Here is a 24,003-nt window from a genome sequence, read left to right as displayed (position 1 = left end):
CGGCGAGTTTGTCTTTTGCTGATTCTGCGGGGACCTTGCGATGCTCCCGCATTCCTGAGCGTGGTGCCGAGGTGCTTCTCCCCGAGGTCCCGGTCGGTCGGGAGCTGCAGCCCCGCCTGCTTCTCCGCAGCCCCGGACCCTGAGCAGGGAGGCAGAGGGGCGGCCCCTTGGGTGTGGCCTGCTGCCTTCGGTATTTCCAGAGCAGGAACTGGGAGCCTCTCCCACTGGGAGACCCAGGACCACCAATGACGTGAGGCACCAGGGTGCCCAGGTTCCAGACCTTGCGGGGCTGTTAAGTAACTTGATAGGCCTGTGAAATGGATCGGGAAACGCCCTCACTTTTCCTGGGGGCTGATGGTAGGTCTTAGGGAATCCTCCCCCCGGAAGGGACTCCGAGGCTGATGCGTATATGAATCTGGGAGTTCTGAGCAATTTAAAAATGCCTGGGAGTCACTTTGAGGTTCCACATGTGTGTTTATTGATCCACGAGGCGTGTTTCGGGATTGACACGGTTTAGGACACGTGTGAGGAGGCAGTGCCTCCCGGGACTTACAAGCACAGCCAGGGTGGGAAATCGGACCAAGTCTTGAACTTTCCAAAAGCGCTAGAGGTGAAGAGAAGCCAGCAAGAAACATTCTTAGTTATGTAGCACGAAGTGGAGATACCAGGCAGACTGAAGAGCCACAGAAGCTCAGAGCTTAGTGTCAGTAAATCTCAGCCAGGTGGCTGGGGACACGTGGGCTGAGTCTGTGATGTACAGCCGGCAGCCCACCTCACGTTTCATTCCACTCTAGTAAAACTGAGCCCTGTGTAAACATTTTCCTGGACTTCAGGCCACAGGTAAGCAAGAAACAGATGAGCAGGTGAGACCGTGGCCAAAAAGGCAAGAGAAAGGCAAGGTGTGAAACCCAGAGTTCCAGAGAGGGATTGTTTCTGCCTGGGACTTGGGGTGTGGCAGGCCTGCAGGGGAGGAGAATCATCTTTCCCACTGGGCTTGGTAGTGTGAGATGCAAGCCTAATGCTGCTGGCAGCCTTTTTGTCCCCATGAGGTGTGAACTGGCCTGAGAACACAGCAAATGGGCAGGGCCGAGGGACGTGGAGGATGATTCCTGATGACACCATGCACCCTAGCCCCTGAGTCCAGCTGGGCTCCATTGACCTTTCAGCTGTGTGAACCAGTGAGTTCCAGATTTTGCTTAAGCCGTTTCCAGTTGGGTTTTCTGTCACTTGAAATTGAGAGACTCGTAATAAAAGCAAGTGATGGCTTTTATCGAACAGATCCTTCCTTCATAATTCTATTTGGAGGGATGACAGCACGAAGGTAAGACCTTTAGCGCCGTAATTCTGTGAGTCTAAATAGTCTAGAATTCCAGAGAAGGGTGGAGTGGCAGACAGGAGTCTGAGCCTCCCTCGCTCTCTGGCTGATACACCCTGTGTCTTCATCAGTCCTTCCACCTCCCTTCTCTGCCTTGGATCTGCTCAACTGGAAACCCAGGTCAATGTCTGAATGCTGTTATGTCTGCAACACTAAATGATGAACTTGGCCCCATCCTGCTGTTTTGCTGACGGATGAGAAAGCTCACACACACGTACCCAGGGGTAAGGGTTGGCACTTTGGGTGGGGTGATGGGCGATTATGCAAATGTATTCCAGAAGCATGCCGCTTTTGAGGAACTCCAGTGTGTGGAATTTCTCAGATAGCGCTGGTTTGAGCTTATTATTCATTATGCTGCAGTGCATAGTTTTACTCAGAGTCCTGTGCCATCCTGCTGAGCAGTTACAGAATCTAGAAAGTGCAGAGTAGTGAAGTTGACCGGGCGCCTGCCGGAAGGGCTGCACCTGCCCACCTGCTTCCGGCCGTCTGGTGCTGTTGACTCGACACGTCAAGGTCACCCGGGAGTCAAGGTCACCCAGGAGTGAGGCTGTGTGGCAGAGTCCGGGTGGTCGCAGGGAGTATCAGCCTAGCACAGCACAAGGGCAGAGCCCTTCTCAGGCCTGGCAGCTTTTTCAGCTTTTAAGGATGTGTTGGAGATGGGATTGATTGATTCTAAACAAAGGAAGGCAGAAGGCTTCAGCTTTTAAATCTGCGTTGCCTCAAACCCTTTTACCGCAGGGCTCACACGGTCCTGGCGCAGGAGATTTTCTGGGCAGATGGAGGTATCTGCACAGTGAGGGTTCACTCCCCAGCACCAAGAACGCTGAGCCCTTTCCAAGGCCTTGCTTGTGACCAGCCAGCACGCTAAGTGCACGTGACTGGCCACGCCGTCCCCATTGCCGACAGAGACATGGGAGGACCCATATGGGCTGTGGGGTGACCCCTCTGAGTCCTGGGGGACTAATGCATTTCAGGCTCTAGCTTAAGACTCACTCCTTACCATTGCAGTCATGGGGTAGGGGGCGCTCTTTGATCTTGTTACTGTCGACTGAAAACAGGCACAACTGAAAAGTTGAGAATTATGTTTTATTCCGAGGACTTTCTGAGGACTTCTGTGTTTCTTGCTAATGCACCCTTAGAAGATATTAGTGTTGGGACAGGATCGTTTTGGCCTCATTCCCTTACCACCCCTACACCTAGGAAGCATATACTATATTGTAAAAGAATATTTTGCCAGAAAAATTAATGTAGGAAGCTTTCAGTATTAGTGATATCACCTGTCACTATAGGTCATACAATCCTTTTTGAAGGTTCTCGGTATTTGGTTTTATTGTTCCTTTTTTTGCCTTCTCCTCAGAGTTCATTCCCCAAGGGGCCCTACTGTCCTTCCATGCAATGCCCCTAGCCCAGAGCCCTGAAGTCAGCCTCTCAGATGGCTCCAAAGAGGTAAGGGGGGAGCCAGGATATAGAGGAGTTTTTGCAAGAAAAACCAGGTAGTCGGAACATCAAAGGGTTACTGTTCATTAAAGCAAACCAGACATCTCAAGTGAAGGAATAGAGCGCTTTTCTCTATATGGGCAGATGCGAGAGTCTGGGCTCATTGAGAGCGTTCCTTTGATCTGCACCTTAACTATCTAGGGCCAGCGTCCTGTGCTTCCCCATCCCGAGTCTCCTCAGGGTGCACGTTTGGGGGTGGCTGCAGTGGCTGAGGGCTTGGCGGTGGGCGTCCTGCTTCCGTCCTGAGCTCCCTCCGGGCGCACCGTCGGGGCGGCTGTGATGTGATGGCTCGGTGGCTGCCACATCCTTTGTCTACTGATATGGCAGGTGCCACTTTTCATTCACAAAACCCTGAGCGTATTTCCAAGGCTGGCTTCAGTCCCTCACTATTGAAAGCCAAGACCTGACCCAGGCTTTGCATGTGGTTGCTGTTTGGTTCATGGTACTATTGGCTGATGAATGAAATTAATGCGTTATGTGAACATAGGAAGCCGTGCTCTTTTTTCCTTGTCGCTTTGGAAACATTCTGCTATCGTCACTCCATAGGGTTTAGAATGCTCTTTCGTGTCTGGATTACTGTGTATGCCTCTCTCTGTAAAGGCAATTAAGTAGACAGATGCTCCCTATCAGGCTTGTTTAAATGAAAAATGACCAATAATGGAAAAATAATCGCATACATGAGAATTAGAAAAAATATTACCCGATAAGAATAACAGCAATTTAATGTATTATATTCTTTTTCTGATTTGTAATGTCTTACTAAGTTACATTTTAAAAAATTATTTGTTTTGGAGGTTGTGTGGTTGGAGCTTAATTTCCTAGAGACAGGGAAGGCTTTGGAGAGAGGTGTACTTTGAGGTTTGAGAGAAAGTTCATAGTGGATTTTAAAGAAAATTGCATAGAAAATGAAATTTTAAAAACGATTAATTTTAAGAGCCGTCCAAACATAATAGAACACTAGCTTTCTAGCTAAAGTTATCATGGGCAAAGGAGAGCCCCTTGGGAAGCCTTCCGAGGAGGTTTTCTTGTCATTGTCACACTGTCTGGGGGAAAAGCTGGGGCAGGTGGCAGACACTTGGAGGAGGTGAATGAACTCATTTTCTGTTGACTCTGGTCCCTGTGCTCCCAGAGCCAAGATTCAACACAATTTTAATATTTAAAATCAAATTTGAAAAACACTGTCAGGATAAAAAAAATACTATTTCTTTTTCCCCATTAAAAAGTACTGATGTGGTGATATCAAAACTATTTTCTGTTCATCCATTGTCAATCCTGATGACCCTGGGTAACAGGCCTGTTACAAGGTTCAAGTGATTCTTAGTTTAGTTTTGTAGTAGACTGCCATAGAAAGGACTCTGTATTTTAATTTCCTACCAAAACTGCTATGTTTTAGTTGCGATTTTATGCACTCAGAAAACTGAGGATCAGAAGGATTATGTGATTCTCTCCTTTACATCCCTCAATAATTTGATAAGTCATAAAGCAAGTGAGAAACAGAAATCAGATTTATCAACGTAAAGTTGCAGTCTTATTCTTGGGGTTCCCCTGCCTTATTGTTTGTGTATTGTTTCCAGGCCGAATTATTTTGCAGAGGGTACACCATCATTAAAAATGCAAACATGAGGGCTTCCCTGGTGGTGCAGTGGTTGAGAGTCTGCCTGCCGATGCAGGGGACACGGGTTCGTGCCCCGGTCCGGGAGGATCCCACATGCCGTGGAGCGGCTGGGCCCGTGAGCCATGGCCGCTGAGCCTGGGCGTCCGGAGCCTGCGCTCCGCAACGGGAGAGGCCACAGCAGTGAGAGGCCCGCGTACTGCAAAAAAAGAAAAAAAAAAAATGCAAACATGAGATGTCAAACCTGCATAAATACCTTTATTTATAATTTTAGTCAGTGTAACTGATTTGACCAGGTGCCACATGGTGATGGTAGAATTAGGAGCATCCTTTCAGTTGAACTTGATTTTGTAACAGATCTGAAGACTGAGTGCGGGTGAGGTACAATGTTATACTTTAGGAGTGAATAAAATAGCAAAGGAAGAGTGTAGTCCATCTCAGCGGAAAGCAGAGCTGGTGTGATTTTAATAAGTGCCACGTCCCTTGAGGACTAAACAGCACCGTGTCTTAACAGGCTTCATGTTCAGAGAACGTGTCTTCTCGAATTGTGTCTCTCCTGACACAAGTGGCTGTGAAAACGGAAGGATCTAGATGTAACTCATCAGGGCTGCGCATGTCACTGCAAAATCCTGCAGTCCCATTGCCAAGGGTTGACGTTTCTTTTTGCTGTGTGCTCATCTTGATCCAAATTCTGTGCGTACCAGTGGTAACTAATGAAAAAATAAATGTGTCTTCATCCCCAGGAGAAATAACACCCGGAACTCTAAATAAAACACTGTCAAATCCGTGATATTGGGCCTCTTTTTACCAGGAGGCTATAGCACCCAGAAGTCAAAACCTTAAATCATTCATGTTAATCCTGGGGAAAAAACCAGCAGCACCCTGGTCATTTAATCCTTACGAATCTGCTACAGTCCTCTGCATCTCCATCTTTTCAGTTCCCCATCTGGCTGACTCTTTGCCCAACCACATGCAGCTAGATTTTTTTATTACTGTTTTTATTAGTTGCATTTGCAGAAAGAGAAGAAACACTTTTCACCCCCTAAATATTTATGACTTCCCAGTGAATGAATAGTTGGACTTCTTCTCCTGTATTTGGAGTGCTGGAGAGTCTTGGATTTTTCTGACTGAAATGGGAGAAGTGATCCTAATTTGTGACGCAAGCAAGTTGGGGTGAGAGATGAGAATCTCACACGAATGCATTGTAGTCACGGAATTCAGGCCTGCTATTAGCTATGGAGACTTTTTTAATTAAACTTTTTTTTTTTAAAAGCTAAGTATAGATTCACATGGAGTTGAAAGAAAGAATAAAAAGAGATCTCCCCATGTACTCTTTATCCAATTTACATGTGTTAACGTCTTGTAAAACGATCACCAGGATATTGATGTTGGTCCAGTCAAGATACAGACCAAGTCCATCCCCACAGAGACCTCTCCTGCTGCCCTTAGATAGTCACACACTCTTCCTTTCTGCCCCTCCCTCCTTCTTACCTCCTGTCAACCACTAATCGGTTCTCCAACTCTATAATTTTGTCATTGCAAGAGTTTTATATGAACGGAATCATACAGTGTTTAAACCTCGTGGGATTGGCTGTTTTCACTCACCGTAGTTCAGTGAAGATTCTTCAGGTTGTTGTATGTCGGCAGTTTGCCCCTTTTAATTGTTAAGCAGTATCCCATAGTATGGAAACCACAGTCTGTTTAACAACTCACCCACTAAGGGACATCTGGGTTGCTTCCAGTTTTGGGGCTATTATGAATAAAGCTGCCAGGGACATTTGTCTGTGGGTTTTGGGTGAACATAAGTCTTCACTTCTCTGGCATAATTGCCCAGGAATATAATTGCTGGGTCCCATGGTAGTTTTTTTAAAGAAACTGCCAAACTTTTTTCAGAGGAGCGACACCATTTTACATCCCCACCAGCAAAGTGTAAGGGTCTAGTCTCTCCATATCCTTGCAAGTATATTGATGTTTTCACTATTTTATACTTTAGCCATTCTAATGGGTGTAGAGTGATATCTCACTGTGGTTTTAATCTTCATCTCCCTAATGACTTATGACATTGTCATTATGACATTAAACTTATGACATTGAACTTTTTCTGAGCTTATTTGCCATCAGTATGTCCGCCTCAGGGAATTGTTTGTTCACATCTTTGCTCACTTTCTAATTGGATTCTTTGTGGGTTTTTTGTTTGTTTTGTTTTGGTTTTCTTACTGCTGAGTTTTGAGGGTTTTTTATATATTCTAGATACTAGCACTTTGTTGGATATGCGGTTTGCAAATATTTTCTCTCAGTCTGTACCTGGTCTTTTCATCCTTTTAACAGAGTATTTTACAAAGCAAACGTTTTTAAAAAGACGTTCTTGTCAAATGCACATGGACAATTCTCCAGAATAAACCATGTGTTAGGCCATAAAACAAACCTCAATAAATTTAAAAGGATTGAAATCATGCCACATATGTTCTTCAGCTACAATGGAATGAAATCGGAAATTAACAGCAAGATGAAATCTGGAAAGTTCCCGAAGAAGTGTAAAGTAAAGCTACTTAACCAATGGGTCAAAAAACAAATCACAAGAGAAAATAAAAACTATTTTGTGATGAATGAAAATGAAAACATAATATATTAAAACTTACGGTATGTAGCAAAAGCAGTGCTCACAGGGAAATTCATAGCTGTAAATGCCTAAATTAAAAAATAAGAAAAATCTCAAATCAATAAATTAGTCTTCCATGTTAAGGAACTAGAAAAAGAAGAGCAAACTAAACCAAAGCAAGCAGACAGATGGAAATAGTAAAGATTAAAATGGAGAGAAATGAAATAGATAATAGAAAATCAATAGAAATAATAAATTACACCAAAAGTTGATTCTTTGAAAAGATTGACAAAATTGACAGGCCTTTACCAAGAATGACCAAGAAAAAAAGAAGACTCAAATTACTAAAATCACAGAAGTGGGGACATTACTACCAACATTACATAATTGAAAGAGAATTCTATGAACTACCGTGTACCAACAAATTAGATAACCTAGCTGAACTGGAGGAATTCATAGAAACACACACCCTACCAAAACTGACTGAAAAAGAAATGGAAAATCTGAATAGACCTATAACAAGTAAAGGGAATTAATTGGTAATCAAAAAACTCCTAACAAAGAAAAGCCCAGGATGAGTTGGCTTCCCTCTGGAATTCTGTAAAATGTTTATTTTATTTATTTATTTAGTTAGTTTTTGCGTTACGTGGGCCTCTCACTGTTGTGGCCTCTCCCGTTGTGGAGCACAGGCTCCGGACGCGCAGGCTCAGCGGCCATGGCTCACAGGCGCAGCTGCTCCGCGGCGTGTGGGATCCTCCCAGACCGGGGCACGAACCCGTGTCCCCTGCATCGGCAGGCAGACTCTCAACCACTGCACCACCAGGGAAGCCTGTAAAATGTTTAAAGAAGAATTCACATCAGTCCTTCTCAAATCTCCCAAAAAAGAGTAGAGGAAGGAATAGTTCCTAAATCATTCTGTGGGTCCAGTATTACCCTGATACCAAAGGCAGACAAAGTCATCACAAGCAAAAAAAACCTTAGACCAATATCCCTTATGAATATAGATGGAAAAGTCTTCAAAAAATACCAACCCGGATGAAACTTGTGTATATATTCAACTTAAAAGGTGACAGTGTCCTTCTTTAGTGTCTGGCTGCCTTCTCGATGTCCAGATTTCTCTAATGCTGCCTGCAGCATGAAGAGAACTGCTGCAGGAAGGGGGACCCCTTCCAGGGCCAGCGAGCGGGCTCTTGTCTAACACTCAGAAATGTGTCTGAGGAGACAGACATGCTGACAAAGCAAGAGACCTTATTGGGAAGGGGCGCCCGGGCGCAGAGCAGCAGCGCAAGGGGACTCAGGAGGACTGCTCTGCCACGTGGCTCGCAGTCTCGGGCTTTATGGTGATGGGGTTAGTTTCCGGGTTGTCTCTGGCCAATCATTCTGACTCAGGGTCCTTCCTGGTGGCCCGTGCATCGCTCAGCCAAGATGGATTCCAGCGAGGAGGATTCTGGGAGGTTGGTAGGACATGTGGACTGGCGTCTCCTCTCTCCTTTTGACCTTTCCTGAATTCTCCTGGTTGGTGGTGGCTTGTTAGTTCCGAGTTCCTTACCAGGACTTCCTGTTGTAAGAGAACTCATGCCAGTGGCTACTCTGGTGCCTGGCCAGGGTGGGCGGGTTCAGTCTCTGGTCCCCCTCCCAGAACTACAGTCCATCCATCCTGGCTTTGCCGTATCAACAGGCATTCCAGCCAGTCACACTTCCCCATCCGAAATGGGAATACTTCTCCCATAAATGGTCTGTGTCTGTGCTGACACACTGGAACCTGAAGCAGTAGAATTAAGTAAATTCCTGTTGAATTATTTAAGCTCCTCAGATGAGGCCACATAAGAGAGAAGGTGCTGGATTTAGATGAGGGAGGCAAAGCTTGAAGGGAGGGAACCAGCCCTGCCGTATTATCATAAGAAAGGGATGCTTTGAGTAAGTCAGTTTCTCTGGGAAGACCAATGATATTACTAGACTCTCGGCCTGTGGCGCTCAGGACAGTGTGACCTAGCAATGAGCCTTGGCTTTGCCAGGCAGGGGCTGAGAGCACACACCGCAGACGCCCACCGGGCCACACCAGCATTCTGTACTTCCCCTGAGATTGTGGAATGAGTCGGGAGCCCGCTGCTTCTCCCTGAGCAGCAGAACTGATGTTCATGCAATAGGAGGGTGAAGGCAGAAATCCAATTACTGAGCTAATTAGCACCTCTGAGTGGTAAGCACCAAATTTACAGGAGGAAAGCACTGGAGATAAGCTCAGAATACCCAGTATGGTTGACAGTTGGCCTTCTTAGAGAGTCTGGTGGCGAGCCAGAGGCCCTGGGGCACACAGGCAGCATAGCTTAGTTACCGCTGATGAGAATTTAGCACTCTGCAGCCAAAGCCTTTTGCAAAGATAGCCTTCCAGTTAACATAGCTTTAGAAGGTGTTTTAATTCCGTAAGGAATTTCTAGGAATTCTAGGCTTTCTTTTGGCGCAGTCCCTCTTTAAAAATTGTTTATTCTGCTGCTGAAAATTCCATTTGTCCTGGGTCTTAAGGAGAAATTAAAATTCCATTTAGGGACTAACTATGCCGACATGGGATTCCAGCCTTCATTAGAAAGAATTTTGTTGTTTGCTTTATTTTCTGCCACCCCAGGCTCTTTTATTTTCAAAGCCCGTCTGAGGGTATTTGCAAGGAAACTGAAGCAGTAATAGAACATTGTGCTGGGGTTAATGGCCTTTTTGAGCTGTAACAGAATATTCCTCCTTTCCAACCCATCTGTAGAGTCTGTTTTACAAAACTCAAATAGGATCCTGCCTAGATGGTTCTCAAATATCTGAGACATAGGAGGAAATGAGAATACTTTTTTTTTTCTGAAGAAAAACTTTCTTATTTATTTAAAATACAGATGCATCTAAGCATCTTTTTAATCTGCTCTGATTCCCAAGAGACAAGTTCATGACTAAGCACTAAAAAGTGCTCCTCATTTAGTTAATCACACTCAGTATGTCAACCATCACATTGAAATGTTATCTAGAAGCAGTCTCCTTTTTTCTTAGCAGGTGTTATCAGAGAAAAACACTTCGGAAGCAGTCTTATCTTTGACTATTCATTTATTTTGTCAACAAATGGAGTGACTGCTCCATGCCAGATGTCAGCAAAATGGTACCTCACGGTCCTTAGGGTCTGATGTAAGAGGCAGACGTAATCAAATTATCATGTGAGAAAAGGAATATTGCTGCGTATTTGGGTCTACTTTTCAAATTAATAAATGCAATATTCTTAAAAAAAAAAAAAGAAAAGGAAATGGAATATTTCCTGCCATGTCAGTAAACAAAGGATGTCACAGTCATCAGCAATTGATGGTGAGCTGGTGAGCCCTGAGGGAACTCAGGATGTGAAAACACAGGATACTGGCCCGAGATAGCTGAGGTACACATCAAAGGAATGATTTCAGTGAGCCCAGACTCTAGCTAGCCTCTGCGCATACACAGAAAAGTGCTAAGTTCCTTAACTTGAGAGATCTGGTTTTCTTTAATTAGCAATATGACGTTCAGACTACCTGCCCTTTGTTGCAAAACTTCTATATATCCTGGCTACCCGCTCACCTCCTCGGAGCAGTCTCTCAGGTTTACTTGAGATGCTGCCTCCCTGGCTTGAATTCCTAGAAATTCCCCCAAATAAAACATAACTTTCAACTTTTAGGTTGTGAATATATATATATTTTTTAGTTGACACACACAAAGATGAGTATGACGTAGAGTGAAGGCTCCAGAGGCCGCCCGCCTGGGTCCAGATCTCGGCTAGACCACTCACGAGCTCTGTGACTTTGGACATTTAACCCACGGTGCCTCAGGTTCTTGCTCTGTGAGAACAGGTATATTCACCTAAGAAGGTGGTTGTGAAGATGTAACGAGTTCATACACGTGAAGTGCTTACATGAGTAAGTGCTACATAAGTGGTAACGGTCAGCTTTAGTAGTTATAGTAACTGTGACACGTGCTCCAAAGGAGAGGTATGAAAGTGCACACCACACGTGAATGTCACCCACAGCGGGTGCCAGGAAGGCTTCCCTGAGAAGGTGATACTTAGCTGGACGGGAAAGATTAGAGGAGTCAACAAGGAAAAGTGGGTGGAGCTGGAAAGGAAGTCCTCCACACAGAGGACACGACAGGTGTAAAGGATGCAGGGGAGGGAGGGAGGGAGAAGGAGGTCAGGGCATGTTGAAGGTGCGGAAAAAGAAAGCCAGGGTGGTTGGAGCACAGAAAGCAAAGGGCAGAGGGATGGCAAAGTCAGGGGCCAGACGTGGTAAAGATCGGACCCTCATTATGTTCAAACCTGTATGGTTTAGCCGTATGAAATGGCCATTTTTGCAGGTCATAAACAGTCGAATATCATCAACTTCATGTGGTTGACGTCAGTTTCACATTTCATCCTTCAAAGGATGACGAGACTACCACTCAATGTCTGAAATAAGTCAAAGCTGGTCCGACACAGTCCCTCCAAGCAGAGCAGACTGTTGCACTGATAAAGGGTTTTCGGGACATCTGAAGGTCAAGGGCCGGTGAATTTTACAGACATACGTGGGCTGATACCCTCTGCAGGGCAGTCACTTGGGGAGTGACTGTTGACCCCTGAGAGGTCTGGACTGAGTCTGTCCCTCACCAGCTGACTTTCAGAAACAAGGGGCCACCATGGGCTGGCTGGCTTGCTTACCAAAGCTGTAAGTTGAGGGGGGTTGTCATAACTGAAAAGGTTTAAAACTGGTTCTGGTGGCCACTGGTTACCATGGCTACAGGCAATCCAGCTTTTCCTAAGCTTGTGAGAGCTGTTTTTATTCTTGTGGTTCAGCCTAAGAAGGGTCTGTAAGAATGGGCCCAACTCTTGAAAGCCAGTGGTGGAGACATAGACTACTAATCACGAATTTTCTGGAATCAATTTGAAAAGAAAGGTAGCTATGTGTGCACTGCTCTGAAGTTCTGAAGGTGAGTGACAGTCCATTGGCCGTTCAAACGCTTGCTTTCATTTTGTGGACCGGGTGCTCAAAACGGATAAGATTGAAGGCCAATCTCCCATATCCTAAGTGCTAGTTATCTCTTCCCTCTGTGTGTTTTCTGTATTTTTCCCTCCCTTCCAACCCCTCCTTCTCCCGACAGCCTTGTCGAAGTGGAGCAAACACCCTAATATGTGAGCTCCATCTCCCCTGCATTTCCCACTCACACAGCTGATTCTGTGAGCCAACTGTCATTTGGAGGGATCTAATCAGGACCTCTTCCCCTTTTGTGGCCCCCTTCTAGTACAAGACGCATGGATAATTCCAACACAAGACTGGTGGTCCAGATTGAAAAGGATCCAGGTAAGAGGATATCTTCCTTCTCTCTTTTTATTTATTTATTTTGTTGTGTAGGTGGATTCCTTCAATCCAAAAAGGGGAATTAAGTACTCACTATTTTTTAATCATTGTGGAGACAATGCATGCTGACGGTAAAAATAAAACTGTGCAGATAGAACTGATCAAGTATCCTGATTTGGTTTAGAAATGCATTCCTCCCTTATTTGGAAATGATTAGATATCTTTTCAGTATTGAATGACCCTGTTAATACGTTTTAGTTTGTGTATGCTAAACGTCGAATATAGACAATAAACCTTGGTATTAGTCTTCTGGCAAAATTTTTTTTTGAAAAATGTCAGTGTTATGATGTCCTTAAAGGCAAGCAATTCCAGGATCCAGGATCCAGAAGTCTTCAGAAACTTTGTACCACATTAAGCTATGGAAAGATTTACCTGCCAGAAAAGTACTTTTTTCTTCCCGTAATCTATTTCACTTTTAACCATCCGACCTCTTTTTTCCTCATATCAGTATGCAAATTTCAACTATTCTGTATTTTTATCCACCTCACTCTCTCTCTCCCTTGGGCCAAAAATGTTGTCTAGGAAGAATTGTGTCATGCTTATTAGCTATGTTTGAATTGCGTATACATAATTAGTTTGAAATCATAATTTGGAACTTGAAAATACCTGAAGAGACAGGTTTATTTTTTGTTTAACTTTACGTCAGCCCAACTTTCAGGGGGCATGGGTTGGGGTATAAGTATCTCTAATGTGGTTCCGTGGGAGTCTGTAACTTTGCAGGGCCATTGATATTAGGCATACGGACAGTTTCATAAGTGCGTTGCACCTTTAGTTGTTCATAATTTTGTCTCATTTTAATCTAATTATACAGATGCGTGGTCATGGTGTTCTAAGCTCTCCACTTTTAGTGGTGTAAATTCTTTTGTTTTATTCGAATGTCAAACAGTTTGAACAATTAAGCAAAAGTTAATTCTCTCATTCAGGCCTTTCCTTTAAAAGTGCTAGAGACTCAAAGTAATCTCTAATTAGTGTCTCAGGATGCATGCTGGTTCATCATAGAAAATGAATTTCATGGCAGGTCAGGAAGGCTTCATCTGCATAGAAAGTTAAGCATACTGATACTTTATTAGACAACATGACCTGACTCAGTCCATAGGACTGTTCATTTATTTCCGTTAATCATGATTAGGTTATAAATGCACTAATTTCAATTCAGCTTTTAACTGGCATGAATGCCTAGCAATGATATCCATAGTTTGATAGTGTTATTTTGTAGATTTCTTAGCGGTGGATCAGTGATCTTCCTTTTGCGGATGCACTTGGGGCCACTCTGCACCTTCCTGCACCTCCAGTCATGCTCTGATTCCCAAGGGTACAGAGCAGGGAAGCTCCGTTCAGATCTCTAGGCTTTATCTCGAACTTCCCTGAACTTCTGTCTCTACTCCAATAGCTAGAAGGGGTCCTTGAGCTTTGCTTTAGGCCTTTTCTCTTTGGGGCAACTCTATGCTCCTCTGACTTTCCAGAGCCAGACTTTACTCCCCAAAGAAAAGATGCTCTTAAAATAAAAGCACTGATGGCAAACTTTCCTCCTAGCCCTTCCCAGCACTTCTAACACCCCCGAGACGACAGACCAGGAGGACTTCCCAGTTTACCCATTCTTCTCAGAAAAGGTTCTATCCTTCATCGTGAGAGATCTGACAGAGGAAATAAAAGGAGTCTGGGCCCAGCAAGGAGATGACAAGAAATGCACTACAAAGCCCCAGTTTCACACCCCTGAAACACACTAGCCTTCCACTGGGAAGCAGGGCAATCCGTCACTCCATCTCCTTTGCTGTATCCTTCCTCCTTCTTGGGGTCCTGACCCACCCGATTCGAATGGCTAAGGTTAAACAAACAAGCAACAGTTGACAATACCAAGTCCTGGCCAGGATGCGGAGCAGCTAGAATTCTCAGTCCCTGTGACAGGGCTGCAGAACAGTCCAGCCACTTTGGAGAACAGCAGTGCCACTCCTAGGGGTTGACTCAAGCGCAGTGAAAACGTGTTCACATAAACTTCTCTTCATGAGTGTTGTGAGTGGCTTTACTCATCATCACCAACACTGGAAACAACCCAAAGGTCCTTGAGCTGTTGAATGGATAAGCAAACTGTAGTAGCTGCATACAGAAGAAACAGAACAGACTGCTGCTGTGTACCACAGTATGGATGAAACACAAATGCATCATTCTAAGTGGGGGTTACGTGACTAGAAGCATATGTCAAGACTCATAGGATTGGACACTAAAAAGTGTGAATTTTACTCTATAAGTTATTCCTCAATAAGTCTGAGTTTGATATACATGTATAACTTAAAAACAATAAATTGCCTCAATACATAATAATTTATATCTATGTATATAATATATAAAATATAGGTTTGTATATAATATATATAGATTTGTGTATAATATATAATATTATATATAGATTTGTATATAATATATAATACTAGAAATGGTTATGAATATTGTTGAATGTATGTATATATATACTGTTTATTTTCTGTATATAATATATAATACTAGCAATAATTATTTATATTTTAGAATATATGTATGTATGTATATATATATATGTGTGTGTGTATACACACACACACACACACACACACACACACACACAGTTTATTATCTGTAAATTATATCTCAATGAAACCGTGGAATCACTCGATGGGAATGTTCTCAGAGGCAAAATTTCTCTTAATGAAGCTGTATCATCTATGGTGTTATCTATTATTCAACAGATAGTTAGTGATTCTCTACTACGTGTTAGGAATTCTGCCAGTATTGGGATACAAAAATAAGCATATTCAGTCTTCCTTCACTGTTGGGTGCATTGGAGAAATCGAATGTTAATCAAATAACCATACATACATATACACACGAAAAAACAGAAGTCAAATTCCAACTGTGACAAGTGCTTCAAAGCAGAGGGTCACAGTCCTGACAGCCTGTAACAGGGGACTTGGCCTGGCGAGGTGGTCAGTGAAGGCTTCCCTGAGGTGGCCGTCGAGTGGAGGTCTGAAGAATCGTAGCGGTAATAAGCCAGAGAGGAATGGAAGGAAAACCCAGGCAGAAAGATCAGTGTCTGCAAAGGCCTGGGGTGGGTGGGGGCCTGTGAGTCACTCAACCGAGAGAAGTTCTGTGTTGCTGAGCATGAAGGATGAGGAAGGGGTTAGTGGGAGGTGAGGATGGAGAGTGAAGTGGGGAGCAGACCGCGCGGCGCCCCTGGTGTGACCGTCCACGCTGGGTTGATCAGGGCTGTCCTAGCTTCTTCCTATGAAGGATAACTTATGGGACCCTATTACAGGCGATGTTATAAAGTCGTCTCTATCTTAAGAGCCCTGAGAAACCACTTTGAATCCTGGGCTGGGGGGTCCTGGACGGCACCTTCCCCTTTTCCGTCTGGAAAGCTTGTTCTGGCTTTGAGGTAGAGAATCGATGAGCGAGCAGGTCCCAGTGAAGATGCGTAGGTGAGTCACATGACCACTGTGGTCCTCTCCTTGAGAAATCATGGAGCTTGGACTAGGGTAGGGGTAATGGGAATGGAGAAAAGTAGGAAGATGCAAAAAAATACTTGAAGAAAGTAAAATTGAGAGGCTTGGGTGGGAAGGAGTGGGAAGAAAGATCCCTGGGTTGTGGCCGACTGGATGGTGGTGCCGTTGGCCGAGGTGGAGAGCGGACGTGGGGACCTGACCTGGACCACTGCAGGGGGAAGCATCTGAAACATACAAGAGATATTAGGTCCACGAGGAGGTAGACGGGTCGAGGGCCCAGGCCAGAGATCTCAGCTGGAGGTAGGAATTTGTCAGGTGTCTCGTTTAGACAGGAACTCAATCCATTTGTGCAGATGACATTGACCAGAAAGAGTATAGCGGGAAGAAATAGGAGGGTGTCACCACCCTGACGGGCGAAGTGTCTGAAGATCTGATTCACCCCTAATCAACAGACAACTCCCTGTCTCCCAGGTCAAGCACGTTGGAGTCGGACTCACTGGGCCTGTTATTTCTCATTCTGTCTTCAGGGAGCGATGGCAACAACCTCAATTCCATCTTTTACGAACACTTGACAAGGGCCCTCCAGGAGTCCCTCTGTGGAGACCTCGTCCTTGGCCGATGGGGTAACTACAGCTCTGGAGATTGCTTTATATTGGCTTCAGACTACCTCAATGCTTTCGTTCACCTGATTGAAATTGGCAATGGTCTTGTCACCTTTCAACTTCGGGGACTGGAATTCCGAGGTAAGAATCTCTTTATTGTCGAAGTTGTCGGCAGTCAGTCATTTGAGTTAATTACCATGCGAAGCTTAATAAGAAATCACCCTTAAAAAGGAAGAGTGGAGCGCCTGTCCTACGGGATGAGAATTAGGGAACTTGCTACAATCACTCTGTTCCATGTATTTGGATATAACTAAACCCCAGTCATCTGAGGTAATAATAAGGTGAAACGTCTGGTGTAAACCTTCAGAGGCGCAAGTCAGGGTTTTGGTTTCATTCCTTCTGGGAAAAACTCAGAAGCAATAAGCGGGTGTGGACCATATGGAACCTGGTTCCTTGGGTTACGAGCGTCATGGTCTATTGTGGGTGAGTCATTTAGTGTCTCTTAGCTTTTTTTTTTTTTATCATCTGTAAAATGATAATAAGAATGGCTGCCTCATAAAGTCGTTGTGTGATTTAAATGAGATCACGTACGAGCAGGCACTACACGAAGCTTACTGCCCTGTGGTGACTGAGTTGGCCTGAATCTTGGAAGTGTGACTCTGTTTTTTCCATGAATCAGACGCTGCAGTTGTGTCGCGATCACGCAGGGATCAGCGTCACAGATGTACTCATGGGCCCGTCTCCTGGGTTCTTTGTTTATCCTTGATTCATACACGACTTTCTCCAATACAGCCCTCCCTCTGTGTCAGGCAATGTTCTAATGCTGGGGATGCAATGGGCACGTGACCTTGAGTGTTACCCTCATGACGTGGAAAATGAACAAGTAGACAAATGAGCAAAGCAGTCACAGCTTGCAGAAAAGGTATAAGGAGGTGAATAAGGGTCTGTGACCGAAATCACTGCAGAGGGTGAGGAAGTGGTACATGAGATGGGATCGTCAGGGAAGGATCCTGAGGAGAACAGGAAGAAGAATGTTCTAGGCCCAGCACTGGGAACTGCTGAATGTCTGAGTCGGGAGCAACTGGGGAGGAATGACCTGACCAGAGAGGGTGGGAGGCCGGGTCATGGGGGCCTCCTGGCCAGGGGGAAGGGCTGCATTTTTCTTCTGTGCACAGTGGGGAGCCATGGAGGGTTCTGGAAAGGGGGATGACTGACCTAGTTTGCACCTGAAGAGCTCGTTCTGGTAGCCGTGCGGAGAGGGTGCCAGATGGGACGAAAGCAGAAAAGGGGGGACCGCTTAGGAGTGTCCTGTAGTCACCCCAGCAGGAGAAGATGCTGGAGGTACAGACGTGCTAGCAGGCTCGGAGGTGGACGGGCCCACGTGTTGGGGTGAGGGAAGCCGGAGTGCTCAGGCTGCTCCTGCTTTCTAGGTTGAGTGCCTGGTGGACAGGGGTGTGTTTACTGAAGCTGGGAAGCCTGAACGAGGAGCAACACTTTTGCATTTGAGGATGCAACCAACAGCTCCATTTTGGGTACTTTCAAATGCGCTTGATTCATCCAAGTGAATACGTCAGGTAGCTAGTTGGGCGTATGAGTCTAATATTCACTTGGGAGACATTTATTCAGCACTGCTAGTATGTCAAGCACTGGCTTAGGTGCTTCGAGTACAGAAGTGAAGGCCCCGCCTCAAGGAGCTTGGAGCCTCGTCCAAGACACGCAGACACGCGATGGGCAGTTACGGCTCAGCGAGGTGAGTGTGAAGGTGGACTGTACATGGGATGCTTGGGGGCCAGAGAAGGGGCACTGCAATCGGACTGGAGTCTGGTCAGCTCGACCGAGGAGGGAAGAGCTGGTGTGATGACAAAGAGGCACGAAGGAGCCAGACGTGGTTTCCAGGTGGTTTGGGAAGAAGGGGTCACAGAAAATGCTAGAAGGGTAAACAGGAGTCAGGTCATGGCCATCCAGAACCTCACAGTGACTAAAGGACACCTTTCACCCAAGAACAATTGGCCATTTCTTCACTTTTTAAAAACTATTACCTGAAGAGGATTCTTGTGCATCCTTAGAAATTCTAGGAATCTAATTTAGGGAGATTATTTTGGAAAAGGTTTTTGGGCTGAGGGAGTAATGATCAGATTGTACAGAAAAGAGAGGCAATGTTTCCCCGGCATTTTGCACAAATACCAGAAAATGCCACGGAAGGTGGTGGACATTGTGTCTCTGGTGCAATAATGCAATAGAATTGCCTATTTTGACAGCTTCCTGTTTTTCCCGAAATTCAAAGGAAGAACTTTTAAGGTTTGCTGAGTTAAATCTGAGTTATTGTTGTAGCACAAGTTCTATGTGGCTTACAGCTTTTTTTGCAAGTTAACCCATCTTTGAATTGAAGGGGCTCAAAGTTAATTAGATTCTAGAAGTCGGCCAGCCCCTCATCACCAACAGGGGTTCTTTTTTTTTTTTTTTGAGGTACACGGGCCTCTCACTGTTGTGGCTTCTCCTGTTGTGGAGCACAGGCTCCGGACGCGCAGGCTCAGTGGCCATGGCTCACGGGCCCAGCCGCTCTGCGGCATGTGGGATCTTCCCGGACCGGGGCACGAACCCGTGTCCCCTGCATCGGCAGGCGGGCTCTCAACCACTGTGCCACCAGGGAAGCCCAACAGGGGTTCTTTTTAAAAAAATTTTTTATTGATGTATAGTTGATTTACAATGTTATGCTAATTTCTTCTGTACAGTAAAATGACTAAGTAATACGCATATATACATTCTTTTTTATATTCTTTTCCATTATGCTTTATCCCAGGAGATTGAATATAGTTCCCTCTGCTATACAGCAGGATCTTGTTGTCCATTCATTCTCTATGTAATAGTTTGCATCTACTAACCCCAAACTCCTAATCCGTCCCTCTCCTTCCCCCCTCCCCCTTGGCAACCACAGGTCTGTCCTCTATGTCTGTGAGTCTGTTTCTGTTTGATAGGTAAGTTCACTCATGCCATATTTTAGATTCCACATATAAGTGATATCATATGGTATTTGTCTTTCTCTGTCTGACTTACTTCACTTAGTATGATAACCTCTAGTTGCATCCATGTCACTGCAAAGGCATTATTTCATTCCTTTTTATGGCTGAGTAGTATTCCGCTGTACATATGTACCACATCTTCTTTATCCATTCGTCTGTCGATGGACATTTAGGTTGTTTCCATGTCTGGGCTGTTGTGAATAGTGCTGCTGTGGACATTGGGGTGCTTAAGTATTTTTGAATTATAGTTTTGTCCGGATACATGCCCAGGAGTGAGATTGCTGGATCATATGGTAGCTCTACTTTTAGTTTTTTAAGGAACCTCCATACAGTTTTCCATAGTGGCTGTACCAATTTATATTCCCATCAATAGAGTAGGGGTTTTTAATCTACCACAGTGAATGTTTTGGTCTCACCTCATACGAATTGTTTTCTTTTTTGACTTAACCATTCACGTCTAGGGCTGGCTACCAGCCCTGGCCCCTTCGTGCGCTCAGCCTCCAATGGGCGGGATGAGGCATCTTCACAGCTAGGTGGTCTCCGGGCTCCAAAGGGGGGAACACAAACACTGCAAGGCCTCTTATGGCCCAGCCTCCAGGACAGGCACCAAGTCACCCCTACCATCTTTCATCGACCCCAGCCAATCCCAAATACAGCTCGGATTCAAGTGGTAGAAAAGGGGCCCTGTCACACTGCACGAGTCACTGGGGGCCAATCTTATAACAACATATCAGACTCCAGAAACGTCACTGGGTGAAATATGGAAGGAAGCTGGGGACCAACATAGATGTGTTGGGCACAAGACAGAGGCAGTGATCGTGTAAAGTGATTGCCCAGGAATGATGTCTTGAGAAAAAAAGCCAGCTAGCCTTCCCCGACGCCCCTCACTCTTGTACGGTACCTCTTCCTTGATCTAGTTCTGCTGGAGTTTGGAACACAGGGCTATTGAGAGGTCATATACCTTGACGAAATCTAAATTATGCTTTTGTTGCAGGAAGAAACCAGTTGACCTAAAAAGCCCGTTCTGTTTTCTATCTCTTTGCACCATCCAGTACCGTATTCCCAGGGAAGATCTTATTTTCTTTTTCCTCTTTGGGTATTTCTGCAAGATATATTTTTAGGACTTCACTTTTCTTTCCGTTTTCCCAAATAGCAGGCTTTATTTTGGTCCAATTTTCGCCTCCTTCAGCACAGCCTGGGGCAGTCAAAATACAGATGCGTTAGACCTCTCTCCTGAAGCGTACCAAAGCCACCAGTGAACAGATGAGCTGCTCCCAGCACACGTCACCTCTGACTCAGGAAGTGAACAGTGCACCCTAGAGGAAGCGTCCGCAAGGCCAGGGGGCAAGAACGTGCATCCGTCTTTCTCTCACTGAAAGGGATGCATTTGTATCCATAGGAAGTTTTAGTTGCAAATGACAGAAATCATCTCTAACTGAAGCAAGAGAAGGGTTCATTGGAAGCTATTACACGGGGCACAGACTCGCCGAGATGGCTGGGGAAGCAGGCTTGGTGGCTATCACGCGAGAGCCTGAAATCACACGGCGGCGCTGAGCCTGTGAAGGGGTTGCACGTCGGCTGGTGGACCCAGCACTGCCCTCACGTCACTGACGTCATGACCCTGGATATTGGATGCTACTGCTGTTATCACTTCTGCCCCCAAAACAGGATGAATGGCCTCTGCCACCACCTCCCTTCCCTTCCAGAACGCTTTCCACGCGAGCCCTGCTTCTTTGTGTCACTAGCTCATGCGTCCGCATCTGGTGTGGGTGTGTCTGACGGATGAGATGCTGAGGTCGCACGCATGTGCTCTAGATGCAAAGGAGAGGAGCACAGAGAGGGTCTGACTTTTCAGTTCCTGTAGCAGGAGGTGACGACTCCCTCTCGCCGAGACTTATAACATGGGTACATTCGTTGGTGTCCTGCTAGTTGCTGTAACAGTTGAGTCCCAGATCTCAGGGGCTGACACCATAGATGTTTATTTTGCATTCACATAGAGTCTGATCAGTGAGGGGAGGTGGTGGGGTGAGGGGCTGGTACCATTCCACGCTGCCAGGGATCTTGGGCAGTGGAAGTTCTGCCTGTTCCCTAGAGCACTGCTTTTGGGGTCACCCTGGGCTTCAGTGTCAAGCTGGCAGAGAGTGGAGGATTGCGTGAAAGATTGTTCTGGGCCAGTTCTGAACCTGGGATGCATCATTTGCTCTTAAATTCTGTTGTCCAGAATTGACATGACTCTTGCGTTGGCCGAAAAGTTCCATAACATCTTATGGAAAAACCCGAACGCACTTTTCGGCCAACCCAATGTAAGAGAAATGTTGTCTAGCTGAGTACCCAGGAGAAGAAGTAAAAAAGTTTGGTGAACAGTTAGCTGGTCTCCGGCACTGTGGGTAGTTTCCAAACAGAATAGGGGTTCAGATCCTGGGTAGCCCAAAAGATTGATCAGGGTTCGCGGCACATCCTATTTCCACTGGATGGTGCTATAGTGAATGATTGATACCAGTTCACGTCGAGAATACAAGCAAAGAAGCCACGTTCTCTTCTCCTCCTTTTGGCCTATGCATCCCAGAATACAAATACAATTTTTTGTTGCTGAGCGTGTCATGAAGCAGGACTGCACAGCTGCTCTTGGGCTCATGGGTATCCCTCGCATTTACCCAACCAGAGAGCCTTGAAGGAAACCATTCAAGAGCTGGCTTTACATCTAAGTCGAGGAAACGGATAATGCACTTTAGAAGGTCCACAGTGTGAGGGGCACCAAGTTCAAGCCTTTGCAAAAGAAACGGAATCCGTTGGATTGGAAAACGCATTTAACCATAATCCGAGTAGGTGGGCACAGAAAGAAGGGAAGGTGAGAACTGATTATCTGTTCAGTCCATGTCTGTTCTCTGTTAGTCACCCAGGTGACCTAGGTGGATGGCTTATTTCTCTAAAAGAGGAGAAACATGAATGAGGAGGAGAGAGCTGCCATTAAGAGCAGTCAGGCAACTTGAATACTGTCTTTAGAAACGAAGAAGAGAAGAACCAAGCATAGGAGCAAAAGTAAGGGCGTTGCAGGGAATCCTTTATGACATACAAAGTGCCCTCTCACCTGTGCAGGTGACCTCTACCCTCAGAACGGCCATAATCCCAGCGCTTCCTCCCCTTTAACTAATGGGGAAATCCAGGCTCCCGGAGATGAATTCTCATCCGAGGCTCACAGCTACTTAGTGGTAGAGTTGGGCAAACCCACACGCCTCTCTTAACTTCTCTTTCTACCTGACCATTTCCTGTTTTTACATTCTACCTTTCGGGTATTTGTTTGAAATTTGTGCTATGGTGTTCATTCGGTTTACTAAACACTAAGTAACTGGGGTATAATGCCTTCAGTCACTTGTATAGCCTTGCAAAAGTTCCATATCATTTGCCCAGTTGCACAGAAAACGCCACTTTAGGTCAGGATGTTCAACTGGGCACACACGTGGCTTGGCTTCTCAGAGTGTCAGTTCCTTCATCAAAGCCTCGGTGTGATTATAAGTTCTTTCCAGCTCTGACGGCCCATCAGTCCAGGAGATATAAAATGCTTCCACCATATCATGACTGGGGGAAAGTTGAACTTCTCTCTGCTGGAGTTTGTTATAATTTCCTCCCAGGGAAAGGGTGTTGCTGGTAGATAGCCCAGTGCTTGGAACCACGGCTGGTGTCAAGGGGGACATTCAGTAGCTGCTGGCTTCCTGCTGGGACAGGGTCACCAAAGGCAAGGTGGACATGCCTAAGCGTTAGTCCACCAGCTGAGGATTAGATCGGGCATCAGAAGCATTTCCATGACGACGAAGTGGTGTGGAGGAATTTCAGGCCAAGGGAAGAGGAGGGCTTGCTATGTGGCAGGTGATGGAATCCGAGGGGCTGGGAGGATGGCACCCACGGTGGGGCGTTAAAGAAAAGGCGTGAGCGTGGGAGGAGGATGGGGTAGGGAAGTAGTCCATCCCCAGCATGAAGAGTGCGCTTGAGATCAGTGATCATGACTTTAAAAGAAGACCCGTTAAGATTGCTCGTAATTTTCCCTAAGCCACATCCAGCTTCATGGGTGCAGGTGTGAAGGGCAGAGGTGTAGTTAATCAAGGCTGGGGTTGAGCCAGATGAATGTCGTGAAGGCAAGGACAAGGGTGTGATAGTGATTTTGATGCCTGGCCGTGGAATGTAAGCTGAGAAAGAAGGGCAGGGAGGGTGTGAGAGAGGTGGAAATACCACCTGGGGAGAGGACTTCCTGGATCTGGGGAGGGTACCAGGATGGTTGAAGTTGAAAGGGTAAAGGAAATGGTTGCTGGAGATGACGAGGTTTGGAACAGATACTTACAGAGGGGAAGCACTTTGGGGTAATCCGGGTCCAGGGTTACGGTCGGGTGGAAGGTGAGGTCATCGGAGGGTGGACGTCAGGTCAGGATGTCGGAAGGAGCATCTCGGTGGATAC

At 45.7% G+C, this 24,003-nt stretch overlaps 1 protein-coding gene across 1 annotated transcript in view; it reads left to right on the top strand.

Annotated features, from left to right (window-relative positions):
* The window catches only part of PCNX2 (pecanex 2), a 275,141-nt gene that overhangs the window by 202,472 nt on the left and 48,666 nt on the right, over positions 1 to 24,003 (top strand). Inside the window, exons 24-25 of the mRNA XM_060125912.1 lie at positions 12,346 to 12,404; positions 16,462 to 16,677. Of these exons, the coding sequence (XP_059981895.1) occupies positions 12,346 to 12,404; positions 16,462 to 16,677 (275 nt within the window). The remainder of the gene's footprint in view (positions 1 to 12,345; positions 12,405 to 16,461; positions 16,678 to 24,003) is intronic.

This window comes from Lagenorhynchus albirostris, chromosome 16 (assembly GCF_949774975.1).
Source record: "Lagenorhynchus albirostris chromosome 16, mLagAlb1.1, whole genome shotgun sequence".
NCBI lineage: Eukaryota > Metazoa > Chordata > Mammalia > Artiodactyla > Delphinidae > Lagenorhynchus > Lagenorhynchus albirostris.
This window is presented reverse-complemented; position numbering and strand designations above follow the sequence as displayed.